Here is a 15,868-nt window from a genome sequence, read left to right on the forward strand (position 1 = left end):
AATACTATATAACGTAATACGTTATAACGTAATACTATATAACGTTATACGATATAACGTAATACTATATAACGTTATACGTTATATGGTGATACTATATAACGTTATAACGTAATACTATTGTAATATCGTAAAATAGCTTCGATTGGAAATCGGCTGAAACTAGAAAAACACCGTGTACGTCGTCCTTTGTGGTTTGTTTATATCTAAGAGCGCTTATGTGACTAAAGTGACCTAGCTCTTACAGAGGTATGCGGAAAAAACGATAAACAGCGTTAGAACAAAAAGGACGGTTTCGGGTTCAAGGAGCGATGACCGAGAGGTCAGAGTATGCGAGTCGAAAAGCGAGTGTGTTGCGAAGAGCAGAGTTGATCGAGACGTCGAAGAGTAGAGTTGAAAGTTGATCGAGACGTCGAAGAGTAGAGTCGAGAGAGTTGATCGAGACGTCGAAGAGTAGAGTCGAGAGAGTTGATCGAGACGTCGAAGAGTGGAGTTGAGAGTTGATCGAGACGTCGAAGAGTAGAGTCGAGAGAGTTGATCGAGACGTCGAAGAGTAGAGTCGAGAGAGTTGATCGAGACGTCGAAGAGTAGAGTTGAGAGTTGATCGAGACGTCGAAGAGTAGAGTCGAGAGAGTTGATCGAGACGTCGAAGAGTAGAGTTGAGAGTTGATCGAGACGTCGGAGAGTAGAGTCGAGAGCTAACCGAGTCGTCGAAGAGTAGAGTCGTGAGAGTTGAGCTGTTAGTGTTGTAGAGTTGTTAGAGTTGCTAGTGAGAGAGAGAGAGAGAGTATTACCAAATAGCTGTCGAGTTATTTGATACAAATACGAGCGTTGTATTTAGTTTTCCTGTTAATCAAACATCGTTTTCTGTCTAACTAATATCTGTAATTTCAATCCATTATTAATAAATTATAATAAATCGGACAAAACTACATCTTCAATATATTCCGATATTACAACTTGGGGGCTCAGCCGGGATTGAATAAGACAGAGAACGACACGATTTAACGGAGCTATTTGTGCGGGAGTAGAAAAAGAATAGAGTAAAATGGCAAACGTTGAGGTTGAACAGAGCGTGCAAGCCTGGTCGATCTACTCCTAAGGATTAGAAGCTGTATACAAGGACGGTCTTGAAGATGAAAGTGATGAAGACGACTTCCTCTGTGATGAAGAAGAAGAAGAAGAAGATGATGACAATGAAGATGACGAACAGGGCGAAGAAGAAGAGTCGTCTCCTGCTCGGGGTAAGAAGCGGAAACATGAAGATGTGGGAGACTCAGGAAACTAGAATTGTAAAGAGCAGGTTTCTGATTCTGTTGAATGAATGTAAAATTCATATAAATAATAACAATAATTGAGCCGCCGAGTGAACATCTGGGAATCACCTAATTGACCGACCAATGACAGACTACAGTTAGTGGTGTGAATTTATCAGTAAATCATTGACTGACGTATTGTCTGTGGAACAACAAACGATTACCATTATGGAGAAGAGGAATGTGAATGAAAATGAAAGAGGATAGTGATGAAAATACGAGCAGCGACGACGAGCACATCTGAGGGCAGATGTGATTGTCAGGAAAGGCCGATTGTAATATCGTAAAATAGCTTCGATTGGAAATCGGCTGAAACTAGAAAAACACCGTGTACGTCGTCCTTTGTGGTTTGTTTATATCTAAGAGCGCCTATGTGACTAAAGTGACCTAGCTCTTACAGAGGTATGCGGAAAAACGATAAACAGCGTTAGAACAAAAAGGACGGTTTCGGGTTCAAGGAGCGATGACCGAGAGGTCAGAGTATGCGAGTCGAAAAGCGAGTGTGTTGCGAAGAGCAGAGTTGATCGAGACGTCGAAGAGTAGAGTTGAGAGTTGATCGAGACGTCGAAGAGTAGAGTCGAGAGAGTTGATCGAGACGTCGAAGAGTAGAGTCGAGAGAGTTGATCGAGACGTCGAAGAGTAGAGTTGAGAGTTGATCGAGACGTCGAAGAGTAGAGTCGAGAGAGTTGATCGAGACGTCGAAGAGTAGAGTCGAGAGAGTTGATCGAGACGTCGAAGAGTAGAGTTGAGAGTTGATCGAGACGTCGAAGAGTAGAGTTGAGAGTTGATCGAGACGTCGAAGAGTAGAGTCGAGAGAGTTGATCGAGACGTCGAAGAGTAGAGTTGAGAGTTGATCGAGACGTCGGAGAGTAGAGTCGAGAGCTAACCGAGTCGTCGAAGAGTAGAGTCGTGAGAGTTGAGCTGTTAGTGTTGTAGAGTTGTTAGAGTTGCTAGTGAGAGAGAGAGAGAGAGTATTACCAAATAGCTGTCGAGTTATTTGATACAAATACGAGCGTTGTATTTAGTTTTCCTGTTAATCAAACATCGTTTTCTGTCTAACTAATATCTGTAATTTCAATCCATTATTAATAAATTATAATAAATCGGACAAAACTACATCTTCAATATATTCCGATATTACACTATATAACGTTATACGTTATATGGTAATACTATATAACGTTATACGTCATAACGTAATACTATATAACGTTATACGATATAACGTAATACTATATAACGTTATACGTTATATGGTGATACTATATAACGTTATAACGTAATACTATATAACGTTATACGTTATATGGTAATACTATATAACGTTATACGTCATAACGCAATACTATATAACGTTATACGTTATAACGTAATACTATATAACGTTATACGTTATAACGTAATACTATATAACGTAATACGTTATAACGTAATACTATATAACGTTATACGATATAACGTAATACTATATAACGTTATACGTTATATGGTGATACTATATAACGTTATAACGTAATACTATATAACGTTATACGTTATATGGTAATACTATATAACGTTATACGTCATAACGTAATACTATATAACGTTATACGTTATAACGTAATACTATATAACGTTATACGTTATAACGTAATACTATACAACGTTATACGTTATAACGTAATACTATATAATGTTATACGTTATAACGTAATACTATATAACGTTATACGTTATAACGTAATACTATATAACGTTATACGTTATAACGTAATACTATATAACGTAATACGTTATAACGTAATACTATATAACGTTATACGATATAACGTAACACTATATAACGTTATACGTTATATGGTGATACTATATAACGTTATAACGTAATACTATATAACGTTATACGTTATATGGTAATACTATATAACGTTATACGTCATAACGCAATACTATATAACGTTATACGTTATAACGTAATACTATATAACGTTATACGTTATAACGTAATACTATATAACGTAATACGTTATAACGTAATACTATATAACGTTATACGATATAACGTAATACTATATAACGTTATACGTTATAACGTAATACTATATAACGTAATACGTTATAACGTAATACTATATAACGTTATACGTTATAACGTAATACTATATAACGTTATACGTTATATGGTAATACTATATAACGTTATACGTTATAACGTAATGCTATATAACGTTATACGTTATAACGTAATACTATATAACGTTATATGTTATAACGTAATACTACATAACGTTATACGTTATATGGTAATACTAAATAACGTTATACGTTATAACGTAATACTATATAACGTTATACGTTATAACGTAATACTACATAACGTTATACGTTATATGGTAATACTATATAACGTTATACGTTACATGGTGATACTATATAACGTTATACGTTACATGGTGATACTATATAACGTTATACGTTACATGGTGATACTATATAACGTTATACGTTATAACGTAATACTATATAATGTTATACGTTATAACGTAATACTATATAATGTTATACGTTATAACGTAATACTATATAACGTTATACGTTATAACGTAATACTATATAACGTTATACGTTATAACGTAATACTATATAACGTAATACGTTATAACGTAATACTATATAACGTAATACGTTATAACGTAATACTATATAATGTTATACGATATAACGTAATACTATATAACGTTATACGTTATATGGTGATACTATATAACGTTATAACGTAATACTATATAACGTTATACGTTATATGGTAATACTATATAACGTTATACGTTATAACGTAATACTATATAACGTTATACGTTATAACGTAATACTATATAACGTTATACGTTATAGCGTAATACTACATAACGTTATACGTTATATGGTAATACTAAATAACGTTATACGTTATAACGTAATACTATATAACGTTATACGTTATATGGTAATACTAAATAACGTTATACGTTATAACGTAATACTATATAACGTTATACGTTATAACGTAATACTATATAACGTTATACGTTATAACGTAATAATACATAACGTTATACGTTATATGGTAATACTAAATAACGTTATACGTTATAACGTAATACTATATAACGTTATACGTTATATGGTAATACTATATAACGTTAAACGTTATAACGTAATACTATATAACGTTATACGTTATAACGTAATACTATATAACGTTATACGTTATAACGTAATACTACATAACGTTATACGTTAAATGGTAATACTAAATAACGTTATACGTTATAACGTAATACTATATAACGTTATACGTTATATGGTAATACTATATAACGTTATACGTTATATGGTAATACTATATAACGTTATACGTTACATGGTGATACTATATAACGTTATACGTTACATGGTGATACTATATAACGTTATACGTTACATGGTGATACTATATAACGTTATACGTTATAACGTAATACTATATAATGTTATACGTTATAACGTAATACTATATAATGTTATACGTTATAACGTAATACTATATAACGTTATACGTTATAACGTAATACTATATAACGTTATACGTTATAACGTAATACTATATAACGTAATACGTTATAACGTAATACTATATAACGTAATACGTTATAACGTAATACTATATAATGTTATACGATATAACGTAATACTATATAACGTTATACGTTATATGGTGATACTATATAACGTTATAACGTAATACTATATAACGTTATACGTTATATGGTAATACTATATAACGTTATACGTCATAACGCAATACTATATAACGTTATACGTTATAACGTAATACTATATAACGTTATACGTTATAACGTAATACTATATAACGTTATATGTTATAACGTAATACTACATAACGTTATACGTTATATGGTAATACTAAATAACGTTATACGTTATAACGTAATACTATATAACGTTATACGTTATAACGTAATACTATATAACGTTATACGTTATAACGTAAAACTATATAACGTTATACGTTATACGTTATAACGTAATACTATATAACGTTATTCGTTACATGGCGATACTATATAACGTTATAACGTAATAGTATATAACGTTATACGTTATACCGTAATACTATATAACGTTATACGTGATATGGTAATACTATATAACGTTATACGTTATAACGTAATACTATATAACGTTATACGTTATAACGTAATACTACATAACGTTATACGTTATATGGTAATACTAAATAACGTTATACGTTATAATGTAATACTATATAACGTTATACGTTATAACGTAATACTATATAACGTTATTCGTTACATGGTGATACTATATAACGTTATAACGTAATAGTATATAACGTTATAGGTTATACCGTAATACTATATAACGTTATACGTGATATGGTAATACTATATAACGTTATACGTTATAACGTAATACTATATAACGTTATACGTTATAACGTAATACTACATAACGTTATACGTTATATGGTAATACTAAATAACGTTATACGTTATAACGTAATACTATATAACGTTATACGTTATAACGTAATACTATATAACGTTATACGTTATAACGTAATACTATATAACGTTATACGTTAGATGGTAATACTATATAACGTTATACGTTATATGGTAATACTATATAACGTTATACGTTACATGGTGATACTATATAACGTTATACGTTACATGGTGATACTATATAACGTTATACGTTACATGGTGATACTATATAACGTTATACGTTATAACGTAATACTATATAATGTTATACGTTATAACGTAATACTATATAATGTTATACGTTATAACGTAATACTATATAACGTTATACGTTAGATGGTAATACTATATAACGTTATACGTTATATGGTAATACTATATAACGTTATACGTTACATGGTGATACTATATAACGTTATACGTTACATGGTGATACTATATAACGTTATACGTTACATGGTGATACTATATAACGTTATACGTTATAACGTAATACTATATAATGTTATACGTTATAACGTAATACTATATAATGTTATACGTTATAACTTAATACTATATAACGTTATACGTTATAACGTAATACTATATAACGTTATACGTTATAACGTAATACTATATAACGTAATACGTTATAACGTAATACTATATAATGTTATACGTTATAACGTAATACTATATAACGTTATACGTTATAACGTAATACTATATAACGTTATACGTTATAACGTAATACTATATAACGTTATACGTTATAACGTAATACTATATAACGTTATACGTTATAACGTAATACTATATAACGTTATACGTTATATGGCAATACTATATAACGTTATACGTTATAACGTAATACTATATAACGTTATACGTTATAACGTAATACTATATAACGTTATATGTTATAACGTAATACTACATAACGTTATACGTTATATGGTAATACTAAATAACGTTATACGTTATAACGTAATACTATATAACGTTATACGTTATAACGTAATACTATATAACGTTATACGTTATAACGTAAAACTATATAACGTTATACGTTATACGTTATAACGTAATACTATATAACGTTATTCGTTACATGGTGATACTATATAACGTTATAACGTAATAGTATATAACGTTATACGTTATACCGTAATACTATATAACGTTATACGTGATATGGTAATACTATATAACGTTATACGTTATAACGTAATACTATATAACGTTATACGTTATAACGTAATACTACATAACGTTATACGTTATATGGTAATACTAAATAACGTTATACGTTATAACGTAATACTATATAACGTTATACGTTATAACGTAATACTATATAACGTTATTCGTTACATGGTGATACTATATAACGTTATAACGTAATAGTATATAACGTCATACGTTATACCGTAATACTATATAACGTTATACGTGATATGGTAATACTATATAACGTTATACGTTATAACGTAATACTATATAACGTTATACGTTATAACGTAATACTACATAACGTTATACGTTATATGGTAATACTAAATAACGTTATACGTTATAACGTAATACTATATAACGTTATACGTTATAACGTAATACTATATAACGTTATACGTTATAACGTAATACTATATAACGTTATACGTTAGATGGTAATACTATATAACGTTATACGTTATATGGTAATACTATATAACGTTATACGTTACATGGTGATACTATATAACGTTATACGTTACATGGTGATACTATATAACGTTATACGTTACATGGTGATACTATATAACGTTATACGTTATAACGTAATACTATATAACGTTATACGTTATAACGTAATACTATATAACGTAATACGTTATAACGTAATACTATATAACGTTATACGATATAACGTAATACTATATAACGTTATACGTTATATGGTGATACCATATAACGTTATAACGTAATACTATATAACGTTATGCGTTATATGGTAATACTATATAACGTCATACGTCATAACGCAATACTATATAACGTTATACGTTATAACGTAATACTATATAACGTTATACGTTATAACGTAATACTATATAACGTTATACGTTATAACGTAATACTATATAACGTTATACGTTATATGGTAATACTATATAACGTTATACGTTACATGGTGATACTATATAACGTTATACGTTACATGGTGATACTATATAACGTTATACGTTACATGGTGATACTATATAACGTTATACGTTATAACGTAATACTATATAACGTTATACGTTATAACGTAATACTATATAACGTTATACGTTATAACGTAATACTATATAACGTTATACGTTATAACGTAATACTATATAACGTTATACGTTATAACGTAATACTATATAACGTTATACGTTATATGGTAATACTATATAACGATATACGTTATAACGTAATACTATATAACGTTATACGTTATAACGTAATACTATATAACGTTATACGTTATAACGTAATACTATATAACGTTATAGTTATATGGTAATACTATATAACGTTATACGTTATAACGTAATACTATATAACGTTATACGTTATAACGTAATACTATATAACGTTATACGTTATAGCGTAATACTACATAACGTTATACGTTATATGGTAATACTAAATAACGTTATACGTTATAACGTAATACTATATAACGTTATACGTTATATGGTAATACTAAATAACGTTATACGTTATAACGTAATACTATATAACGTTATACGTTATAACGTAATACTATATAACGTTATACGTTATAACGTAATACTATATAACGTTATACGTTATACGGTAATACTATATAACGTTATACGTTATAACGTAATACTATATAACGTTATACGTTATAACGTAATACTACATAACGTTATACGTTATATGGTAATACTAAATAACGTTATACGTTATAACGTAATACTATATAACGTTATACGTTATATGGTGATACTATATAACGTTATAACGTAATACTATATAACGTTATACGTTATATGGTAATACTATATAACGTTATACGTCATAACGTAATACTATATAACGTTATACGTTATAACGTAATACTATATAACGTTATACGTTATAACGTAATACTATATAACGTTATACGTTATAACGTAATACTACATAACGTTATACGTTATGTGGTAATACTAAATAACGTTATACGTTATAACGTAATACTATATAACGTTATACGTTATAACGTAATACTATATAACGTTATACGTTATAACGTAATACTATATAACGTTATACGTTATAACCTAATACTATATAACGTTATACGTTATATGGTAATACTATATAACGTTATACGTTACATGGTGATACTATATAACGTTATACGTTACATGGTGATACTATATAACGTTATACGTTACATGGTGATACTATATAACGTTATACGTTATAACGTAATACTATATAATGTTATACGTTATAACGTAATACTATATAATGTTATACGTTATAACGTAATACTATATAACGTTATACGTTATAACGTAATACTATATAACGTTATACGTTATAACGTAATACTATATAACGTTATACGTTATATGGTAATACTATATAACGTTATACGTTATAACGTAATACTATATAACGTTATACGTTATAGCGTAATACTACATAACGTTATACGTTATATGGTAATACTAAATAACGTTATACGTTATAACGTAATACTATATAACGTTATACGTTATATGGTAATACTAAATAACGTTATACGTTATAACGTAATACTATATAACGTTATACGTTATAACGTAATACTATATAACGTTATACGTTATAACGTAATACTATATAACGTTATACGTTATACGGTAATACTATATAACGTTATACGTTATAACGTAATACTATATAACGTTATGCGTTATAACGTAATACTATATAACGTTATACGTTATAACGTAATACTACATAACGTTATACGTTACATGGTAATACTAAATAACGTTATACGTTATAACGTAATACTATATAACGTTATACGTTATATGGTAATACTATATAACGTTATACGTTATATGGTAACACTATATAACGTTATACGTTATATGGTAATACTATATAACGTTATACGTTACATGGTGATACTATATAACGTTATACGTTACATGGTGATACTATATAACGTTATACGTTACATGGTGATACTATATAACGTTATACGTTATACGGTAATACTATATAACGTTATACGTTATAACGTAATACTATATAACGTTATACGTTATAACGTAATACTATAAAACGTTATACGTTATAACGTAATACTATATAACGTTATACGTTATAATGTAATACTATATAACGTTATACGTTATAACGTAATACTACATAACGTTATACGTTATATGGTAATACTATATAACGTTATACGTTATAACGTAATACTATATAACGTTATACGTTATAACGTAATACTATATAACGTAATACGTTATAACGTAATACTATATAACGTTATACGCTATAACGTAATACTATATAACGTTATACGTTATATGGTGATACTATACAACGTTATAACGTAATACTATATAACGTTATACGTTATATGGTAATACTATATAACGTTATACGTCATAACGTAATACTATATAACGTTATACGTTATAACGTAATACTATATAACGTTATACGTTATAACGTAATACTATATAACGTTATACGTTATAACGTAATACTATATAACGTTATACGTTATACCGTAATACTATATAACGTTATACGTGATATGGTAATACTATATAACGTTATACGTTATAACGTAATACTATATAACGTTATACGTTATAACGTAATACTACATAACGTTATACGTTATATGGTAATACTAAATAACGTTATACGTTATAACGTAATACTATATAACGTTATACGTTATAACGTAATACTATATAACGTTATTCGTTACATGGTGATACTATATAACGTTATAACGTAATAGTATATAACGTTATACGTTATACCGTAATACTATATAACGTTATACGTGATATGGTAATACTATATAACGTTATACGTTATAACGTAATACTATATAACGTTATACGTTATAACGTAATACTACATAACGTTATATGTTATATGGTAATACTAAATAACGTTATACGTTATAACGTAATACTATATAACGTTATACGTTATAACGTAATACTATATAACGTTATACGTTATAACGTAATACTATATAACGTTATACGTTAGATGGTAATACTATATAACGTTATACGTTATATGGTAATAATATATAACGTTATACGTTACATGGTGATACTATATAACGTTATACGTTACATGGTGATACTATATAACGTTATACGTTACATGGTGATACTATATAACGTTATACGTTATAACGTAATACTATATAATGTTATACGTTATAACGTAATACTATATAATGTTATACGTTATAACGTAATACTATATAACGTTATACGTTATAACGTAATACTATATAACGTTATACGTTATATGGTGATACTATATAACGTTATAACGTAATACTATATAACGTTATACGTTATATGGTAATACTAAATAACGTTATACGTTATAACGTAATACTATATAACGTTATACGTTATAACGTAATACTATATAACGTTATACGTTATATGGTGATACTATATAACGTTATAACGTAATACTATATAACGTTATACGTTATATGGTAATACTATATAACGTTATACGTCATAACGCAATACTATATAACGTTATACGTTATAACGTAATACTATATAACGTTATACGTTATAACGTAATACTATATAACGTTATACGTTATAACGTAATACTATATAACGTTATACGTTATAACGTAATACTATATAACGTTATACGTTATAACGTAATACTATATAACGTTATACGTTATAACGTAATACTATATAACGTTATACGTTATAACGTAATACTATATAACGTTATACGTTATAACGTAATACTATATAACGTTATACGTTATAACGTAATACTATATAACGTTATACGTTATATGGTAATACTATATAACGATATACGTTATAACGTAATACTATATACGTTATACGTTATAACGTAATACTATATAACGTTATACGTTATAACGTAATACTATATAACGTTATACGTTATATGGTAATACTATATAACGTTATACGTTATAACGTAATACTATATAACGTTATACGTTATAACGTAATACTATATAACGTTATACGTTATAGCGTAATACTACATAACGTTATACGTTATATGGTAATACTAAATAACGTTATACGTTATAACGTAATACTATATAACGTTATACGTTATATGGTAATACTAAATAACGTTATACGTTATAACGTAATACTATATAACGTTATACGTTATAACGTAATACTATATAACGTTATACGTTATAACGTAATACTATATAACGTTATGCGTTATACGGTAATACTATATAACGTTATACGTTATAACGTAATACTATATAACGTTATACGTTATAACGTAATACTATATAACGTTATACGTTATGACGTAATACTACATAACGTTATACGTTATATGGTAATACTAAATAACGTTATACGTTATAACGTAATACTATATAACGTTATACGTTATATGGTAATACTATATAACGTTATACGTTATATGGTAATACTATATAACGTTATACGTTACATGGTGATACTATATAACGTTATACGTTACATGGTGATACTATATAACGTTATACGTTACATGGTGATACTATATAACGTTATACGTTATAACGTAATACTATATAATGTTATACGTTATAACGTAATACTATATAATGTTATACGTTATAACGTAATACTATATAACGTTATGCGTTATAACGTAATACTATATAACGTTATACGTTATAACGTAATACTATATAACGTAATACGTTATAACGTAATACTATATAACGTTATACGATATAACGTAATACTATATAACGTTATACGTTATATGGTGATACTATATAACGTTATAACGTAATACTATTGTAATATCGTAAAATAGCTTCGATTGGAAATCGGCTGAAACTAGAAAAACACCGTGTACGTCGTCCTTTGTGGTTTGTTTATATCTAAGAGCGCCTATGTGACTAAAGTGACCTAGCTCTTACAGAGGTATGCGGAAAAACGATAAACAGCGTTAGAACAAAAAGGACGGTTTCGGGTTCAAGGAGCGATGACCGAGAGGTCAGAGTATGCGAGTCGAAAAGCGAGTGTGTTGCGAAGAGCAGAGTTGATCGAGACGTCGAAGAGTAGAGTTGAAAGTTGATCGAGACGTCGAAGAGTAGAATCGAGAGAGTTGATCGAGACGTCGAAGAGTAGAGTCGAGAGAGTTGATCGAGACGTCGAAGAGTGGAGTTGAGAGTTGATCGAGACGTCGAAGAGTAGAGTCGAGAGAGTTGATCGAGACGTCGAAGAGTAGAGTCGAGAGAGTTGATCGAGACGTCGAAGAGTAGAGTTGAGAGTTGATCGAGACGTCGAAGAGTAGAGTTGAGAGTTGATCGAGACGTCGAAGAGTAGAGTCGAGAGAGTTGATCGAGACGTCGAAGAGTAGAGTTGAGAGTTGATCGAGACGTCGGAGAGTAGAGTCGAGAGCTAACCGAGTCGTCGAAGAGTAGAGTCGTGAGAGTTGAGCTGTTAGTGTTGTAGAGTTGTTAGAGTTGCTAGTGAGAGAGAGAGAGAGTATTACCAAATAGCTGTCGAGTTATTTGATACAAATACGAGCGTTGTATTTAGTTTTCCTGTTAATCAAACATCGTTTTCTGTCTAACTAATATCTGTAATTTCAATCCATTATTAATAAATTATAATAAATCGGACAAAACTACATCTTCAATATATTCGATATTACAACTTGGGGGCTCAGCCGGGATTGAATAAGACAGAGAACGACACGATTTAACGGAGCTATTTGTGCGGGAGTAGAAAAAGAATAGAGTAAAATGGCAAACGTTGAGGTTGAACAGAGCGTGCAAGCCTGGTCGATCTACTCCTAAGGATTAGAAGCTGTATACAAGGACGGTCTTGAAGATGAAAGTGATGAAGACGACTTCCTCTGTGATGAAGAAGAAGAAGAAGAAGATGATGACAATGAAGATGACGAACAGGGCGAAGAAGAAGAGTCGTCTCCTGCTCGGGGTAAGAAGCGGAATCATGAAGATGTGGGAGACTCAGGAAACTAGAATTGTAAAGAGCAGGTTTCTGATTCTGTTGAATGAGTGTAAAATTCATATAAATAATAACAATAATTGAGCCGCCGAGTGAACATCTGGGAATCAACCTAATTGACCGACCAATGACAGACTACAGTTAGTGGTGTGAATTTATCAGTAAATCATTGACTGACGTATTGTCTGTGGAACAACAAACGATTACCATTATGGAGAAGAGGAATGTGAATGAAAATGAAAGAGGATAGTGATGAAAATACGAGCAGCGACGACGAGCACATCTGAGGGCAGATGTGATTGTCAGGAAAGGCCGATTGTAATATCGTAAAATAGCTTCGATTGGAAATCGGCTGAAACTAGAAAAACACCGTGTACGTCGTCCTTTGTGGTTTGTTTATATCTAAGAGCGCCTATGTGACTAAAGTGACCTAGCTCTTACAGAGGTATGCGGAAAAACGATAAACAGCGTTAGAACAAAAAGGACGGTTTCGGGTTCAAGGAGCGATGACCGAGAGGTCAGAGTATGCGAGTCGAAAAGCGAGTGTGTTGCGAAGAGCAGAGTTGATCGAGACGTCGAAGAGTAGAGTTGAGAGTTGATCGAGACGTCGAAGAGTAGAGTCGAGAGAGTTGATCGAGACGTCGAAGAGTAGAGTCGAGAGAGTTGATCGAGACGTCGAAGAGTAGAGTTGAGAGTTGATCGAGACGTCGAAGAGTAGAGTCGAGAGAGTTGATCGAGACGTCGAAGAGTAGAGTCGAGAGAGTTGATCGAGACGTCGAAGAGTAGAGTTGAGAGTTGATCGAGACGTCGAAGAGTAGAGTTGAGAGTTGATCGAGACGTCGAAGAGTAGAGTCGAGAGAGTTGATCGAGACGTCGAAGAGTAGAGTTGAGAGTTGATCGAGACGTCGGAGAGTAGAGTCGAGAGCTAACCGAGTCGTCGAAGAGTAGAGTCGTGAGAGTTGAGCTGTTAGTGTTGTAGAGTTGTTAGAGTTGCTAGTGAGAGAGAGAGAGAGAGAGTATTACCAAATAGCTGTCGAGTTATTTGATACAAATACGAGCGTTGTATTTAGTTTTCCTGTTAATCAAACATCGTTTTCTGTCTAACTAATATCTGTAATTTCAATCCATTATTAATAAATTATAATAAATCGGACAAAACTACATCTTCAATATATTCCGATATTACACTATATAACGTTATACGTTATATGGTAATATTATATAACGTTATACGTCATAACGTAATACTATATAACGTTATACGATATAACGTAATACTATATAACGTTATACGTTATATGGTGATACTATATAACGTTATAACGTAATACTATATAACGTTATACGTTATATGGTAATACTATATAACGTTATACGTCATAACGCAATACTATATAACGTTATACGTTATAACGTAATACTATATAACGTTATACGTTATAACGTAATACTATATAACGTAATACGTTATAACGTAATACTATATAACGTTATACGATATAACGTAATACTATATAACGTTATACGTTATATGGTGATACTATATAACGTTATAACGTAATACTATATAACGTTATACGTTATATGGTAATACTATATAACGTTATACGTCATAACGTAATACTATATAACGTTATACGTTATAACGTAATACTATATAACGTTATACGTTATAACGTAATACTATACAACGTTATACGTTATAACGTAATACTATATAATGTTATACGTTATAACGTAATACTATATAACGTTATACGTTATAACGTAATACTATATAACGTTATACGTTATA

The 15,868-nt window shown here is 29.9% G+C and overlaps 1 protein-coding gene across 1 annotated transcript; it reads left to right on the forward strand.

Annotated features, from left to right (window-relative positions):
• Nucleotides 1–1,103: 1,103 nt before the first annotated feature.
• LOC138189550 (acidic leucine-rich nuclear phosphoprotein 32 family member E-like) lies at nt 1,104–14,087 on the forward strand (the record flags this gene model as incomplete). Its single annotated transcript, XM_069131560.1, has 2 exons — nt 1,104–1,244; nt 13,903–14,087. Coding segments are annotated over 2 exons (326 nt in total), but the record flags the coding sequence as incomplete, so codon positions are not given.
• Nucleotides 14,088–15,868: the final 1,781 nt, after the last annotated feature.

Source organism: Bombus flavifrons, unplaced genomic scaffold, assembly GCF_040668555.2.
Source record: "Bombus flavifrons isolate JBK064 unplaced genomic scaffold, iyBomFlav1_principal scaffold0289, whole genome shotgun sequence".
NCBI lineage: Eukaryota > Metazoa > Arthropoda > Insecta > Hymenoptera > Apidae > Bombus > Bombus flavifrons.